This window comes from Bubalus bubalis, chromosome 18, assembly GCF_019923935.1.
Source record: "Bubalus bubalis isolate 160015118507 breed Murrah chromosome 18, NDDB_SH_1, whole genome shotgun sequence".
NCBI lineage: Eukaryota > Metazoa > Chordata > Mammalia > Artiodactyla > Bovidae > Bubalus > Bubalus bubalis.
In genome coordinates, this window is record NC_059174.1 from 7,528,152 (window position 1) to 7,545,682 (window position 17,531).

The following is a 17,531-nucleotide window of genomic DNA, read 5'->3' on the forward strand; positions in this document are numbered from 1 at the left end:
ATGAATATCCTTTGTGTCCTTAAAGGGGACTCACCTGTCATTGGAATCTCTTCATTGTAGTGTGCAAACAATCACAAAGTTATAGAATTGCAAATGCCAATTCATTTTTATATTGGTCACGCTTCCTTCGCCCTGCTCACCTGTGTGAGGCAGAAGGAGGAACTATAACGGAATAAGCAGTCAGAACTAGAGCAGCGGGCCTGGTGTCTTCATTTAGGGAAACACAGATTTGAAATGAAATTTACTTACCTTCCTTGAATTGTTTCCCTGTAGGCTCAGACCCAGTCACAGACATGCATTCCACAACTATTTGAAGGACACCCATGATCTGACGATAGCTCCCCTCCACCTTCACCTTGTCAAGGTGTACAGTTTACATCATTGTGGTGTTTAATGCTAGATACTGGGGAGCCCCCAGCAACATTCCTGGAGCCTCGGTTTGGATGATGGTCCCAGTCTGACTAGAACATTTTCAAGAGCTCTTGGGAGGGTCATAAAATGCTGAAGTTCATTAGGAAGAGACAAGGACTCAGATAAGCCTGCCAAGGACCAGCCACCCTCATTCCAGGTGAGCAGAGACACCTTGGGTGGCTTTCCCGTCTCCCCTGAAGATGCCCTGCGGCAGTCCTGGGTGGGGGCTACAGAGACAGGGCACTGGCCAGGGCATCGCGGTGGGCGGCGTCAGCACGCTCCGTCTCCTCCGGTAGGCCTTTGCAAGCGGTTCTCCTCCTGGCATGCTCTGTGACATCACCCACTCCCTGTTGCCTCTCCAAAGTGGGTCCTAACATCACTGATGATTCTGTGAGCAGGGCTGTGTTAGTCCTGAAGAGCTCCGGGAGTCAGGGCTCCTCCCAGTGTGTACCAGTGTGTACTAAGGAATGGTGTCCTGGTAGTCATACTTCTGCACACCCGCCTCCATTTCACCCTTCCTGTGTCCCTCATGCCAGGACAGAGGTCATTCTGGCCTCTATCGTTGCAGAGGAGATACTGATGGGACCTGTTTCTCATGTTGCTGTGGTGTGTGGCTGGGTCAGTGGGCCTGGGGTGGGGGTTATGGGTAATCCTGCAAACCCCTCTCACCCACAGAACACATTTTTTGCAGCTTTCAGAGAGAGACAGGTGCCTGCTCTTGGAGAGGAATGAGCCCAGGAGTGAGGGGTGAGCGCGGTCCTGAGCCGGTACCTGACTCCAGGCAGAAGCAGTACTCCAGGGGGCCCAGGGCAGTGGAGGAATTGCAGAAGATGGCGAAGCTCGTCAGGATGGTCCCCTCCTCTGGGGCAATGGTGCAGGTGGGCACCTCCAGGGGAGGCAGGGAGCTGACCACATAGGTGTCCTCCCCATAGGCACACCTGGTCACTGCTGGGGAGTGAAGACAAAAGATGTGCTTAGGGGCTGTGGGTGTCACACAAACTCCACCATGGCTCATGATCTCCTGGGAACTTGTTTAACATGCAGATTCCCAGGCCTTGCTCCAGAGCCTCTCTCTGGAGATTCGGGGGTAAGGCTCAGAAATCTGCATATCTTAACTACTCCAACCCTACCCCTCATGCCTCAGGCCGGACATTCCAGGGTCTCAGCAAAATTGGACAGACAGAATCCTAGTCCTGCCATTTACTCTCCATGTGACCTTGGCTTTGACCTTTTGAGACTCAGTTCCTCATCTGTAAAATGGAGCTGATAACAATAGCTTCCTCACAGGGCTTTAGTGAGGAGGAAGAATATTGGAAAACAAGACTTTCTCAAGAGATCAAGCTTGGAAGGACCACAGTCAGGACCTAGAAAGAGGAAGATCCTACCCCAAACCAAGGGCTCCCACAGCACCATGAAGAGCCCCAGCTAACCTGCACCAACACCCCAAACCGCCTGTTATAATCACCTAGTTTTCAAAAACAGTGCATGCCTGGAAGAGTTGTGCATACAGAATTTTAATCAATTTAAATGAATTCCCTGGCCCAGACTTAATTCAGAAGGTTTGGGGTGAACCCAGGAATGTGTAATTTAAAATAGTACCAGGTTATCCTGGGCGAGTGGCCTATGAGCCACTTTGAGAAATACTGAATCAAAGGAATTCATCTGAAGAGGAATAATTACCCCATTATTTATCTTTCTGAGAGCCTACATTCTGCTGTCCGGAGCTTGTTTTCAGTGAGAAGCGCTGAATCACCTGGCAGGACGCACAGACTACACACCCCGGGATGGTCTGCCTTCACCACCCGTGTTGTGTCGCTCAGCCTGCACCATTCAGTTCAGAGGCAGACATTTCTATTGCCCTGCTTGCATGTGAGGAAACGGGCTTAAATCTCCGGCCTAAGGTCTCCCAGCTAGAAGGTGGCGGTGGTGGGATTCACGCCAGAGCCTGTGTATGGCCCCACCCTGCACTGCCGGCCCTGTTTCAGCACCTCTGGCTTCCTCTCGGTTCACTCTGGAGGAGGTGGGGTCTGTGACAAGAGACTGGAGGAGCCTTCCCACCTGTGACTCTGATCCGGGCGGCCTGGCCGCGGATCCTCAGGAAGGAGCTGTTGAGCATCAGGGTGGAGGTGTTGCTCTGAAGGAGGACTGAAGAACGCGGCCAGAATCCTCGGAGTCTGCAGGCCTCAGGGAGGGGCTCGGCCTGAAAGAGAGCACAGCCCAGGACCTCTGAGGCTGCAGCCAGGCCACCAGACCCCGCCGGGCAGTGGCTTCTGAGCTAGGGAGACCTTTCGGATTTGTCTCCGATGGATGGACAGCAGCACCAGCTCTTTCCCCGAGGTCAGCCCAAATGCTCATCCCCAGCATGTTGGGTTATCTGTCCTCAGTCAGGTTCCCTGGAAGCAGAGCCTGAGACGAGGGTTCATGTGCAGGGCATTTACAAGGCAGGGCTCCCAGGGAAAACCAAGAGGGCAGCTGAGGTGGGGAGAAAATGAAACGAGGCAAAGAAGTGGTTTCAGGAGGCACCCAGCTTCATTCAGCCTGGTGTCATGGGGGGCTCTGGAGCATAAGCTGCACCACAGAAATTGTGGCACTCAAAGGCTGGGGGGCTGGCTGTTAGACCCCCACAGTTATGGATCAGCAGCCTCCCCATAGCCCTGGGGAGGCCTGGATCAGCCTGGTAAGAGGGATGGCTGGGGCCCCCACGGCATCTGCTGCGATGTTTATTGTTGGTTTTTCTCCCCTGCATCCATTCTCTCTGCAGGCCAGTGCCCCCAGCCCCCAACTCCTACTCCATGGGCTGAGTGGACTGACCCACCCCCAGCTCAGTCCTGGGCCTGTGACACAGGTCTGGTCAGTCAAAGTGGGAAGACATTTCTGTTTTTGCGAGGCTGCCAGTATCCTCACCTTCTCCAGCGGGGTGTCATCCAAATACCAGCTGAACATGGCTGCTGCAGACCTGTCCCCCATGGTGACCCTCAGCATAACGTCCCTGCTGGCATCCACTGGCCCGCAGTTCTCCTCACAGCTGAAAGGGAGACAGAGAACAGAGCTGGGAAGATCCTTAGTCTGAGGAGCCACCTTGCCTGGTCCAGTTCTCAAGTTATTTGAGAAGGTAGGAAATGGCCTTTTTTCAAGTCAAGGCGGAATAAAAGCAGCCCTTGCCCCAACCCAAACCGGGGCATACCCGTGGTCATGGAGATGGAGCAGTTTGTGCCTGCCTGAATCCCTGTTCCATTCACTGCACTGAATAACAGTATGAAAAGTGTAGGAGGCTGACAGGACCCCAGGCTCCAATCTCGCCCCTGCCACTTAGGAAAGGCTGCTTCGCACAAGTCACTTAACCTGTCTGAGCCTCGGTTTCCTCACTTGCAAAGTGAGGGGATGAGAGCTATCAATCTCCACGATTCTTTATGGTTCTAATAACGATCAATTGTTGTTGTTCAGTTGCTAAGTCATGTCTGACTGTTTGCGACCCCATGGACTGCAGCACACCAGGCTCCCCCGTCCTTCAGTATCTCCTGGAGTTTGCTCAGATTCATGTCCTTTGAGTCGGTAATGCCATCCAACCGTCTCATCCTCTGCCCCCTCTTCTCCTTTTGCCTTCAATTTTTCCCAGCATCAGGGTCTTTTCCAGTGAGTCGGCTCTTCACATCAGGTGGCCAATGTATTGGAGCTTCAGCTCCAATGAACACTATGATTTTTCAGCATACCTGCCATGTCCCACTTTTATTGGCTTATCCAGTGCTGACCATAACCCTATCAGCATTCCCATATCACAGGTGAGCAAACCGAGCTCAGAGAGTTTATGTGATTCATCCTGACTGGGGGATGGAACATGGGCCCACACATCCTGACCTGAGTTCTAGGCCTTCTCTGTGTTGTCATATTCCCCTTCTTGAGTCAATGAGAGGTCAGTTTGACTCCTGCTGTGTCCAGCCCATTCCCAATCCTTTCCATATGAGCTTCAAAGTAGCTGAATAATCTCCCTACTTCTGACTTCTCATCTACCCTAGAACTAGTGGGCTGAACATTCTCCCTTTGCCTCTGCAGCCCGCTTGCCATCAACTCTGTGGCTCTATGCACCCAGGACTGAGCTCCATAGACTGCATCACCAGGTTCCAACACCCTCTGTCTTCTGTTTGGGCCTATCCAATGGGGAGCATTGGGATAGTTATTCAGCACTCTCCCTGCTCCTCACCAAATGTCCTGTAGTTGGCAGAGGCCGTGCTCCTCTGGCTGAGGCCCCAGCTCCTTCCAGGGGCACCTCTCCCGCAGCTGAAGCTCCCCGGGGGGTTCACAGAAATGCCATCCCCGCCTCTTTCCCCTGAAGTCCTAAGAGGGACAATGGCTTCCTCCTCTTGCAGCCTGCATGGTCATCCATGGTTGGTCCTCTTATCCCTGCCCACATCTGTAAATCAACCCTTATTCAGCTCCCATCAGTTCCCAGTTCGAGTGAGCCATCTTCTTCCTTCAGGGACCCAGCTGGCAGTCATTGCTACCTTGAACTCTCCTCTTGATTCCTGCATGAGCTTAAGCAGTCTCCCTGAGTCCTCTCTCACCTGCTCCAGCTGCTTCTCTACCCAGCTACCAGTGTTTGGAAGCAAAACATGGTCACATTCCCAGCCTGCTTAAACGTCTTGGTGGCTTTCCAGAACTCTTAGGATAAAATCCAAAATCATGCATCTCACACAACCCTCGAGGCCCTGCCGAGCTAGCCCCTGCCTGCTCTTCCTCTGTGCCCCAGCCACACTAGCCTCTCTCACTTCTAGATTGTTCTATGCTCCCTCCCTTTGCTGTTCTGTTCTCTCTCAAGCCCCCTTTTCCTGGCCAAATTCATTCCTGTTCTGTCTTCACATCTCTGCTGAGGTAGCCTTGGGGTCAGGGAAGCTCTCATGGAGGTACACTCTCTCCTTCCATTCATTTGTGTGATTCATCACTGACCACTGAGTGACTCCAGAGAGAATGGAGACAGGGCCTGGTTTTCCCCACCAGTGTAAACCCTGCCCCTTATTCAGTGTAGCCAGAGTTGACTGTCAGAACACCCTGGCCCGACGGCAACCCCGCAGGAGTTTGCTCTCACACCCCCACCTGACTCGCGGCCTGAGTTCCAGGGGGGCGGACACATAGAGGCACTGCTCCCCCAGGTTCTCCAGTTCCAGGCCTCTCCAGACTGTCAGGCGCAGGGTAACAGCAGAGTCCGAGGGCGGCAGGCAGGACGGTGGAACCACCAGCTCCCTCTGGTCTGTGCGGAGCAGCTGCCTCTCAACACAGTCACTCCACTGGGCCCAGCAGCGCCCTGAGAGAGAGAGAGGTGGGTCAACCCTGTAATCCACCCAGGAACCTTGAACTTGACACATGTGGCTACCTTCTGGTTTGGGTTTTTAGAAGAAATGGGTCATTGGTATGAAAATTGGCTCCAAATAGAGATTTTGGTGGTGTTTTTTTTTTTCAGTTCACTTTCAAGTTGCAGGAATGGTGCTGCAGAAGGATGCTTCTGGGAAAATGACCCTTGCTTCACCCAAACTCTAAGCAAACCTGCAGGGTTTGTTGGCTTGTTTTGCATCGGTGACTTGCACTGGTGAGCAGGACAGCCTATAGCTGGAGAGGCGCTGAGAGGATAAATATCCCTGCCTGGAGAACATTCGAGGCATCTTCTTATTCTTGTTGTAAGGGATTGTCCACAGCTGCCTGTCTCTGGGGATACACTGGGGACCTGGGAGGACGAATCTCCATCTGGGAGGCTGCAGATCATCTCCTACTTTATATCAGCTCAGTAAATCTTTGCCCTTCAACTCTGTTGATCAATGTTTATCCACTACCCCAACTACCCTCAGTGTGTAGTCATTCACAGGACATGCCTGGGGATCAAGTCATCAGCTCAGTCACCTAAAGTCTGTACTTGTTGTATCCTCTATTAATTCAGCTAATAAGAACTAACATGCTGAAGGGTGTTGTGAGACTTGCCAATTCATATCAAAAGATTTCAAATATTACATGACTTTGCAACTTGTTGATGAAAGTAATCACAAATGCAAATAGAAATTGAACATTGTAAGGATGTTCATTATAGCGTTGTTTTTAAGGGCAAGTAATTCAAAAGAAACTCAGTGTCCAAAAAGAGGGCACTGGTGAGTAAATGCCCATATAGCAACTTGACAGTCTATTATGCAGTTATGAAAATCAAGGTGCAGAAGAATATATTGACTTAAAAATATATGGGATATATTGTTCAATAAAAAAAAGGTTAACAAAAGCAGTATATACAGTATGAATGGCATTCATTTTATTTCTAAAGGAATGTATCCATAGGTAAGATATATCTAAGAATCTGCCCGCTAATTAATGCAGGAGGTGCAAGAGGCGCAGGTTTGATCCCTGGATTGGAAAGATTCCCCTGGAGTAGGAAATGGCAGTCTACTCCAGTATTCTTATGTGGGAAATTCCACGGACAGAGGAGCCTGGTGAACTACAGTCCATGGGGTCACAAAGAGTCGGACACAACTGAGCACATACACCTAGCTAGCTATCCCCATAAAAAGGAGAACAACCGCTTCTTAAAAATAGGTGCTAGTGGTTGACAAAAAAGTTTTGTCAGAAAAGGCCTCATCAATTCCTCTTTCTAAACTGTGGCATACCAAAAGCGTGGAGGTTAAAAGAGGGATGGAGTCCGAGAGGAGAGGAGTGTCTTACCACTGACATTATTTATGGCAATAATAAAAAAGCAGACTGACTTTTAGGGTCTAATTATTGTTCCTAAATTCTCTATAGATAGTGCCTCTTCTGGTTGCCTGCCTTCAAGGCCACTGCTCCCCGCACCTCCCATTTCCATGGAATTCACCACCTCTGGCACATACAAGGCACACAAAATGTCAAGCATGAATAATCCTGGTGTGAAGGTTAAGAACAGCAAAAGCTGACCGCTGTCCATCGCTTCGTGATGAGATGAGACAGTTCAGAGCTCTAAGACCACCTACCACATGCCCACTGGAAGCGTAAGTCCTTATCCCTGTCCGGCCAGCCCAGGGTCACTGTGGTGAAAGGATCCAAGTACTGACCAGGTTCCACGTACAGCTCCACGTTCCCTTTGTCTCTCTGCAGAAGAAAGCTGGTCAGTGAGACACACTCCACAGTTGGCACCCCACCTTCCACCCCAGAGCAGTCTGTGCAAGAGATGGCCACAGTGTAAAGTGTGGAATGGGATGGATCACCAGGTAAGTCACTAGGCTGGTGTGGACTGGCGGCTAAGGGTTCATCGTACATTCAGCTGTGCTGGCAGCGGCTGCTATGGGCCAGGCCCTGTGCTTGGTGCCTAGAGATACAGGAACAGAGAGAGACCCAGCCCCTGCCCTTGCGTCTCCTCTCATGGACAGACGAGAAGACCAAGGATGAAAACGCAGAGTGGTAACTGCTGCAGTAGAGGGCGCTCAGGGGATCATGAGAACGTAAATGAGGGAGGCAGTAGGCTAAGAGCTGCTGCTCCCCTGGAGGTTCTGATCCTGTCTGACTCCTGGGGTTGTGCATATCAAGTGAGAATAATAGTGATGCGCGTCCTCTTGTGTCTGGAGCAGAGAGGCTGCAGAGCTATTAGCTCTACACAGCAGACAGCTGGTATTGGGGTAAGCTTCCCAGAGGACAGGACCCTGGAGCCTTCTGGAAGGAGGAGGGAGGGTGAGCTGGGCAGTGACAGAGAGCACATGGATTCTAAGAAAGGGGTTGTCAGGAGTGCAGTGTGCTCCAGGATCAATTCTGGTTGGATCTGTTGAAAGCTCAGGCCCAGACGGCTTGGCCTGGGAATAACAGGAGGCTGCAACAGAGCTCAACCCCCAGGGGTCTCCATGGCCCAAGAATAAAACCAAACACCCTCGTACCTGAGACCCTCTGTGATTTGGCCTCTGCCCATCTCAGTCATCTCCTCCATCCTCCTCCTCCCCTGACACACCTCAGAGCCTTCTCATCTATGCACCCAGACAGCACTTGTTCTTCCTAACAGGGTGGCTGACTATCCTACCTTCAGGTCCCCACTTAAATGTCACTTCTTAACAGGTCTTGTCTGGTCACATTTAATAGTACATGTGATAGTCTGTTAGTTGCTCTCACCACACCCTATTGATTCTAGTTAGACACATCACAGTTATTAATTCTTTGCTAATTTGTTAGTTAGTCTCACCCACTAAGCTTCATGAAGGCAGGGACCACACATATGTTTATTCACCAGTGTATCCCCAGCCCCTAATATCTGAACATTGAACATTGTAGAGGCACAGTAAATCTTGTTGTTGAAGAAATGAATGCAAGAAAAAAGTCAACAGCAAGGAATCAAAGACTTAGTCTTGCTGTAAACACTAAAGAACCTGGGCCTTTTTTCTAAAATAAGCGTTAAAAGCCATGAATTTCCCTCTGAGCATTGCCTTAGCTGCATCCCATATATTTGGATAGGCTGTATTATTATTATCACTTAGAAATATTTGAAAATATCCTTCTGATTTTTTTCTTTGATCCATTGATCTTTTTTTTTTTTAAAGAAGTGTGCTGTTTAATTTCCAAAATATCTGATAGTTATCTACATATCCTAGATAACTTATTATTGATTTATTGCATAGTGCTGTTGTGGTTAGAGAGCATGCTTCATTTGATTTCAGTTCTTCTGGGCTTCTTTTTAAACAGAAGAAATCTCATTGATTGCTAGTGCTCTGCTGTTAGCACCTGAAAGGCCCAAACCCCAATAAAACAGAGTACTTAGACACCTTTTTTCTTGTAAGGTTAAGCGTTTTTTAAAAATACTCACATTCTTTCTCTGGACCTTTGTTCCCCGTGGTTCTTGGAGACTGGAAGGAGCTGTGAACACAGTGGGGATGGGTGTCAAACATTGGTGGTGTTTATAAGGTCACCAAAGGGCAGAGTCAGAGCATCTGCCTGTCTCTGGAAATAATTTAGGGACACATAGCAAACATTCAGGTCATAGGAAACAGGTCAGAAGCAAAACTGTCATGTTTGCCACTGGCCCAGAGACACTGCTTTTGCAGGTAAGAAAGAGGTAGACAGCTGCCAGTGCAGGTAGAACTTAAGATTTAGGTCAGACATGCAACTGTTTTCTATTAATGTTTACCTAGCACTTGAAGGGTGAGGGTGGGAGCCCTGATTTGTAGTGTTTGTGGATTTCTGTGGTGCAAATGATCCCATAAAGCAGAGCTCAAGATGCCAAGTTGACCTCACTGAATGCAGAATGGGGAGAGGTGGGTACAAGCTGCTCTGACAGCCTGGTAGGAGTTGGACTCAGAGCACCATGGTGTGTTTCTGGATCCGCTCATTGGCCTCTAACCAGCTGTGTGAACCTGAGCAGGTCAGTTACTGAGTATTAGATGCTTCATCCATCAAGAGTGGGCTTCCCAGATGGCACTAGTGGTAAAGAATCCACCTGCCAATGCAGGAGACGCAAGAGAGGCAGGTTTGATCCCTGGGTTGGGAAGAGTCCCTGGAGTAGGAAATGGCAACCTGCTCCAGTGTTCTTTCCTGGAAAGCCATGGACAGAAGAGCCTGGTGGACTATAGCCCATAGGGGCTGCAAAGAGCCAGACACAACTGAGCGACTGAACATACACATCTGTAAAGAAGGCTGAAGGCAACCCTTATTTTTCAAAGCTCCAGGAGGACTGAGTGCTGTGCTATATATAATTGCTTTGTCATCTGTTCATCCATAAAGAACATTAGTGTGTCAAGTTTTTAAAAAATGGAGTAGGTGCTCTCAGGTGATATGCTCTGAAGACAACTGAAATGTGAGTGTGATTACTGCCTAATTAAAATGTAGTGATTAAGCTGAGCACTTAGGGTTGGTCATTCCATGTGATTCACTAGGCCCTGGTGGCTTGGATATTTTAATATCAAAGCATCACTGATCTTTAAAGAAATTCCCTCTCAGTAAATTCTCATTCTCATAATGATAAGTTTGAACGTCTGTAAAATTATACAAAGCAAAGCTAAAATGCTAGACCCAGAGAACTTGCTTAACCTTAAGAAAGAAGATGGTCCCTGAATAAAGAAATCTAGATAGTTGCTCCCCTGGTCCTGCCATGAATCAACTGAGTGACTTCTGCAAAGTCACTCAACCTCTCTGGGCCTTGAACGGCATGTGTGGAAACTCCTAGGAGGGCTGTGGACAGCAGAATGGACATCTCATGTTTCCCTCCCATCCAGGCGTCCCTGCCACCTTCTTTTGACAGCAGCACTTACAGGTGATGCTTTTCCCTGGGGGAGCATCCCTCCGCACTCTCAGTCCTGTGGGTGGATCTGATCCTACGTTAGGTTCCAGGGTGGACGTGTGGCCCTGGTCTGCCCTGAGTAGCACTTCCCCCTGGCCTCAGCAGCAAGTCTAGGAGGGACCATGAACCAAGCTGGGACAAGTGAGAGGCAGCGTCAGGACTTATGGTGGAAATGTCAACAAAGAGATGCTTTTTCTCCTCGGGGTTAAGGACTGAAGCCTGGGGCCATCTTGCTACTACTTAGGAAGAGGGAATCAGACTGCAGCCAACACAGAATCAAGAGATGGAGAGAGGCAGATTTCTGAAGACACTGAGTGACTGGATACTGCTGTGCCTAAACCCTGGACTTTTCTGAGAATTGATAAAATTTCCTTTTGACTTGAGCCAGTTTGAATTGCTTTTCTGCCTCTTGCTCCTCAAAAGTTTTGGCAACCATGTTCAAGGCAAACTTTCAGACAGTGACATCTACTGCTGGCTGCCTACCAACAGCCTTCCTCTTGGCTGACAGAATCCATCTTCTCCCACAGGGCCTAAAAATGCTGGCTTCCCAGCATCCCTTGCAGTTGGGCATATGACCCTACCTTGGCCAATGGTATTTAAAGGGAAGGTTGCTAAGGACTAATGGAAAAGTACCCCCACACACACAAAATAAAAAGAAGATGGAGGCTTCCCTGGTGGCTCAATAGTAATGAATCTGCCTACCAATGCAAGAGACATAGGTTCGATCCCTGGGCCAGGAAAATCCCACATGCCACAAAGCAACTAAGCCTGAGCACCACAGCAATTACTGAGCCCATGCTCTGGAGCCTGAGCTGCCACTACCGAAGCCCGTGCACCCTAGAGCCCCTGCTCCACAAGTGATGCCACCCACCGCGGTGAGAAGCCCACTCATCACAACTAGCGAGTAGCCCTGCTCATTGCAACTAGAGAAAAGCCTATGCAGCAACGAAGACCCAGCATGACCTAAATAAGGAAAGAAAATTATTTTTTAAAAAGAGATGAATACGGGTAGATGGGTTTCTGCTGCTGCTGGATAATGCCGGGTTGACATGTGATGTCTGGAACTGCAGCAGCCATCTTGATTACATGAGGCACAAGCCTAAGGATCAAACAAATGCTCTGAGGATAGCAGAGCAGAATGACAGATGGAGTCTGGGTCCTTGCTGGTGATATTGAGCCATTGAACCATCCCTGGAACTACTTACCTCCTAGCCAATTACATGAGATAATGTGACTTGAACTTAAAGCCACTTAGATGGGGCTTTCTCTTACTTGAAGCCAAAAGGATTGTAAGTAATACAAGTCTGGATGTTTTAGAATTCTGTATCAATGGTTGGATGTTATACTGCTTACATTATTGCCTAGAGTAACCAGAGAATTCTTAATATCTGTAGAACAAAATAAGTATTCAAAGCTCTGTTTTTGAGGGGCCCTTTCTAGATCCTGAGCCAGTATGGATGCCCCTAGTCACAAATTTTATACCCCTTTTCAGAAAATTCTTACCTGTGACAGTGATGCTTCCAATTTCCAAACTCAAGTTTGAGAAGGCGTCCCTCACCAGTACAGTGACCAGAAAGGTGCCTGCAATACAAAAAATGGAGAATTATGGGCATTGTTATCAGAGGTTCAACTTACTCTGAGACAGTTCTCCCAGTCTGTGGTTCTCCAGTCCTCTGAGCGCAGCATCTGACTCTTTCATCATTGAAGCATTTAATGATTCCCTGTTGTATGCCAGGCATAAAGCAAGGCTCTGAGGACACAGAAATGAATGAAATGTGGTCCTTGTCCTCAGGGCCATATGGTCTAATAGGCACGTGGGGCTCTCCAAGGTAGGAATTGGCATGGGGAGCAGTGTGGGCACAGGTTAGGGGGTTGCTTCCACCTTGGGGGAGAAAGAAATGTTTATGGGGTGTGGCAGGGGCCAGAGCTGAAGTTCAAAGGATGAGTAGTCCTCATTTGCCAGATGAGAGAGGAGATTCCAGCAGAAGGGGGCCTTGCTGTGGTTTTAAAGGGTCAAGAGAGTGGAGAGCGGGGAGAAAGATTTGTCAGAGGATTTGGACAGAGCTGCTGCTACATGTGTATCTCCATCTTGCCTCTGTCATGGGGAAGAGGGGGTGGGTGCTGCCTTCTTCTGTTCTCAAGCCTGGAGAGAAGGTCTCCAGAGAGGGCCCTTGGACAGCTGGGTTTGTATTCTTTGGGGCTGAGAACTCACATGTGCTGTGCTCGGTCACTCAGTCACGTCTGACTCTGCGACCCCGTGGACTATAGCTCACCAGGCTCCTCTCTGCCCATGGAATTTTCCAGGCAGGAATACAGGAATGGGTTGCCAATTCCTCCTCCAGGGGATCTTCCCGACCCAGGGATTGAACCTGTGTCTCTTATGTCTCCTGCATTGGCAGGCAGATTATTTACCATTAGCGCCAACTGAGACTCCCATGGGCCATTCCTTACTCATGGCCTTGAAGGAATGATCTATGACAGGTGGAGGGAGGGGGAAGGGAAGACAGGAAAGGTGGCATTTCTGCATTTGGGAAATGACTACAGTTGGCTGGTAGCAGCCAAGGACTGGGTGAGAATTTGCTATGGACCAGACGTTTGGCCTCGGGAGAGGGGGCACTGGAGATGGTACAGAGAATGAGGAGAACAGAGAGAGCAACCCTCTTGGTGACGGGAGAAGCACCATCTGAGGCGATGCGACCCTGAAGGAGAAGCATTACCCCCACCCCAGGAGCCCGTGGAAGCTCCTCCGAGAGGCAGCTGCAAACACCTGCAGGGCCCCGAGAGCAGGGCCGGTGCCGTCACGTGAAGGCAGTCTGTTCCTACCTGGTGCCCTTTCCCTTCCCTCACCCGTTCATCCCAGAGGCATCCAGTCTGTTCTTCTTGTGGGAGGAGAAGACTGCTTATCATCTGAGAGTGAGTCCAAAAGCCAGAGGGTGTACGGAGATTTTAATCTCTCATCCCCCACTGAGTAACTTTAAAGGGGACAAAACATTAATTTGCATTTGATCTGTAGCCTCTGTATTGTATTTTCCATTGTCATTCCATTTCATTTCCAGATTCTTCCTGTTCCAATCCGTACCCTTTGGTACCTGGCAAAATTGCAGTGTTTCTCTTCTTGACTCTATCGTTCCTTCTGCCATCTCTCTCTCTCTTTTTTTAAACCAACTCCCTTGCTGAGGGCATGGTGGCCCACACCTGCACCTCATTACCCCACCTTCTCACACACATCTGAGGTCCAGGGCAGGGGACCTGGGTGGGCTGGAGACTCTGCGGCCTTCATCACATTCCTGCCTGCTGACCTCACCACACTGGCCTCAAAGAGCTCTGTTCTTTCCAGATTAATTGCACGTCAGCTGTGGCCTCCTGCCCTGGCTGGTGCCAGCCAGTCTGCTGCCCTATCGTCTATTCCCGCCAGCGTCCCAGCACTTCCTTTCTTGTCCCTCTGTTTCCCACCCTGTCGTTTTTTACCCGTCTCTCTCCCCACAGGGCGTGGACTGCAGTTTCCCGAAACACATTCTCCTCTAGAAATGATGGAAGAGATCCAAGTACGCCTGCTCACTTCCAGTGATTCTCCATGGGGGTGATTCTGCTCTCCAGGGCGCAGTTGGCAGTGGCTGGAGACGTTTGTAGTCGTCATGATTTGGTGCTACTGGCATCTAGTGGGTCAAGGCCAGGGATGCTGCTAAACATCCTGTGAGGCACAGGACTGTCCCCACAACAAAGAATTATCCGGTCCCAAATGTCAGGAGGGGGTTCCCTGGCTCCTGGGAAAGGTTGAGGGCAGGAGAAGGGGGTGGCAGAGAATAAATTGGTTGGATGGCATCACTGACTCAATGGACGTGAGTTTGCATAATCTCCAGACAGTGAGGATAGGGAAGCCTGGCGTGCTGCAGTCCATGGGGTCACAGAGAGTCGGACATGATCAAGCAACTGAACAACAGGATGTCAGAAGTGCCGGAGTTGAGAATCCCTATAACTACAAGCTCCATGACTGAAGATGGCCTCTGTGTCTTCCTTATTTTGTGACCTCAGCTGGATGCTGTGAACCACGTTTGTGTATTGGACATATGGAGAAACTGGCTAAGAGGACCCTAGACACCAAGTTGGGAAGGGAAGATGAGGGAGGTTTGGAAGGGGAGCCACACACCCCAAATACCTTCAAGAGGAACCGCCACATGGTAAGTCCCAAGTGACCCTCTGAGGTTCTCTTTCTCATAGGAGAAGGTTGCATTGAGTCCTGCCACCTCAAAGGTCAAACTCTCTGGGATGCCATGAGCCACTGAGACATTGACTAGTAGGTCCTGTCCAAGCTCCAAGTGGTCAGAAGCCCAGGAGGCCTGCAGCCCCGACAGAGCCTCCACGAAGTGGACGGTGATGTTTCTGGAGAGGGCGGAGTTGGTGGTGTCGCTGGTGGCTCGGATCTCCAGATGGTGCATCCCTGGGCCCATTCGGCGCTGGACTCCTCTGTCCAGGGTCAGATTGTAGGGGAGCGGGCCCCTCTGCGTGGTGAACTCAGCCAGGGTTGTGTTACCTAGCAGCACAGTGTAAGTCACCCCTGTTCCTAGGTGGAGTAAGAAACATTTAAGGATGTCAGTAACGACATGCAGTAGATTATATTGAGATAGTTCAGACTCCAGCTGTGAAGTCAGAGTCCATATATACACATAGATGTGGATATAAAGATGTATATAAGGGTATATCCTCCCCCAGATAATTAACACTTATCTCCTGAGTATTGGGTTCACAAGTGATTTTTCTTTTGGGATCCTCACTGCTCACCTGCAAAGTCTTAATTATTTCCATCTCCATGACTGGCCACCGGAAACCCTGCCCAGTGGGAGAACTCAGCCCATTCACATTAAGATAGGGCTCCCTTACAGCTTGGGGGTGGTTGTGCTACCTGGATGCTAAATATTGTAGTTAACTCTTAAAATATGATTTAAGCCCCCAAATTAATATTCTTTCCAATAGAAACCAAGCTGGTGTGTTTCTTGTTTGAGTGACGGTGATGTTGATGAGGGTGATGATGGTGATGGTAGCCCTCTGAGAACACGAATCTTGACTTTTGTGTTTATTGCTGCCTTCCCCATATCTGGCAAAGAGTAGTCACTCAGTTATATTTGCAGAATGAAAAAGATTGTCTTAAGCGTTTCCAGGTGCGCCTAGGTTGCATCTCCAGCCAACCAGAACACCAGAGCAGAAAGGAGCCACAAGCCCTGCTCAAAGGCCGGTTGTAGCTCCATGGAGTTACTGCTCTGAGTGAGGCTCCAGGAGGTGTTAGGCTGGGCTGAGACCTGTCCTCTCCACGGCTCTGTGCCACTCAGTGGCCTCTGTCCAGATCTCAGACTGGACCTGTGCCTTGAGGAAAGATGCTGCTTCGGATGAGGTCAGGTCTTGGTTGGAAGGATTCTCTATGGACAGAAGGGGTGATAGGCAAAATATTTAGCAACTGCCACTGCATGGGCACTAACTAAGTAGAATGATGTCCTGATAAATCAGAATGGACACTGTGACCAATCTAAATGGATGCTGTGACCAATTAGAATGGACATTGTGACCAATGAGAAATATTGCTGTGACCAATTGGAATAAATGCCATGACCAATCAGAATGGATACCATGACCAATCAAAATGGACATGATGACCAACCAGAATGGCCTCTGTGGCCAGTCAGAAGGGAAACTGAGCAACCAGAGGTACACCAGCCATAACAGCTGCTGTGGCTGTACCAGGGTGTGCAACTGAATATTAGCTTGAACTGGGGGCAGTGTGGTTGTGCCAAGCTGGTCAATGCTGGCAGCACTGAGATGTGCTCAGGCCCAGCTGGCAGCCCTCCCACTACTGTTCACATTCCCCCAACAGGGGGTGGCTTGGAAGTCCATTTCTTGAAATGGGACATGGGCATGCCAAGGATCTTTAGGAGGCTAGTTGCTCTCACTAGTCTTGTGACTTAGGCCAAATTTCTAAACATTTCTTCCATTTCTTCCTTTGTAAAATATACTGGGTGGGCTAGTATATATAAAGCACTTAGACAAGGTTCTGGTATACACTAGGTGCTAGATAAATGAATGGCTAAAAAAACTGACTCCATAAATCATTGCTGTTAGTATTCATTGAAGCCTGGGAGCTGGATGGATAGATTTGGGGCAAATCAAGGTTGCTTTGATCTTGACCATTTCTGCAGACTCACCTCCATCAAGCTCCACCTGAATCCACAGAGGGTCCCCGAAGACTGCCCGGCAGAGAGGGCTGGCTCCTGACGTGGTCATGCCAGAGCACCCAGTCACACGGAGCCTCTCTGTGTTGTCTTGAATCGTCACTTGCTTCTGAGCCATCACATGCCACTCGCTGGTTGAACACTCAGCAAATACGGTGAAATCCCCGGGGGCTGTGAATTGGTGGGTCACCCTGCTGGACAGACTGCCAGCAACAGTCAGAAAAGTTACCAGTGTTAGGCTCACACAAACACATGCATTCACACACGTGTGCACACATGTACTCACCCACGGCACATCTTCCCTGCTCTGCAAAGATAAAAAAAATGAAGAAAAAGATGCTACACAACCAAGCCAGGGTCTCAGTGTTCACAAAGGTTACATTAAGACTCCCAAAGCAAGTGAGAAGTGGAAGAAATAGCTCTGACTAACCAGGGAGCTGAATATTTGGCCGGAAGTCTGTTTTCTGCCATTTACTGCCTCTGTGGTTCATACAAACCCCCTCTTTGGGCCTTCTTGCTTAGTCTGTAAAATACTGTGCCCAGTCTACCTCTCTGGGCTTTCTTTCCCCATCTGTAAAATGGGATCAGAGTCCAAACATATCAAAATTGTGGCTGTTTTGCTTTTCATTTTCCCGAGGGGACTAATT

At 49.4% G+C, this 17,531-nt stretch overlaps 1 protein-coding gene and 1 long non-coding RNA gene across 15 annotated transcripts in view; one reads left to right on the forward strand and one right to left on the reverse strand.

Annotated features, from left to right (window-relative positions):
• The window catches only part of PKD1L2 (polycystin 1 like 2), a 105,277-nt gene that overhangs the window by 65,100 nt on the left and 22,646 nt on the right, over nucleotides 1-17,531 (reverse strand). The window contains exons 6-14 of the mRNA XM_025269781.3: nucleotides 16,858-17,087; nucleotides 14,823-15,227; nucleotides 12,170-12,247; nucleotides 9,197-9,246; nucleotides 7,386-7,503; nucleotides 5,500-5,707; nucleotides 3,316-3,436; nucleotides 2,470-2,611; nucleotides 1,183-1,359 (exon numbers count right to left, since the gene is read on the reverse strand). Of these exons, the coding sequence (XP_025125566.3) occupies nucleotides 1,183-1,359; nucleotides 2,470-2,611; nucleotides 3,316-3,436; nucleotides 5,500-5,707; nucleotides 7,386-7,503; nucleotides 9,197-9,246; nucleotides 12,170-12,247; nucleotides 14,823-15,227; nucleotides 16,858-17,087 (1,529 nt within the window). The remainder of the gene's footprint in view (nucleotides 1-1,182; nucleotides 1,360-2,469; nucleotides 2,612-3,315; nucleotides 3,437-5,499; nucleotides 5,708-7,385; nucleotides 7,504-9,196; nucleotides 9,247-12,169; nucleotides 12,248-14,822; nucleotides 15,228-16,857; nucleotides 17,088-17,531) is intronic.
• The window catches only part of LOC102398626, a 37,859-nt gene that overhangs the window by 18,281 nt on the left and 2,047 nt on the right, over nucleotides 1-17,531 (forward strand). For 5 of the 14 annotated variants that reach the window (XR_006546390.2, XR_006546394.2, XR_006546396.2 and 2 more), the window contains 7 exons: nucleotides 274-568; nucleotides 1,103-1,289; nucleotides 3,173-3,523; nucleotides 7,180-7,403; nucleotides 7,510-7,622; nucleotides 14,153-14,844; nucleotides 16,852-16,987. This is a non-coding gene — a long non-coding RNA (uncharacterized LOC102398626). Of the gene's footprint in view, nucleotides 1-273; nucleotides 569-1,102; nucleotides 2,749-3,172; nucleotides 3,524-5,555; nucleotides 5,723-5,863; nucleotides 6,078-7,179; nucleotides 7,404-7,509; nucleotides 7,623-14,152; nucleotides 14,845-16,851; nucleotides 17,066-17,531 lie in introns of those variants that run through there. The other 9 variants (XR_006546386.2, XR_006546385.2, XR_006546388.2 and 6 more) reach the window with 9 other exon arrangements.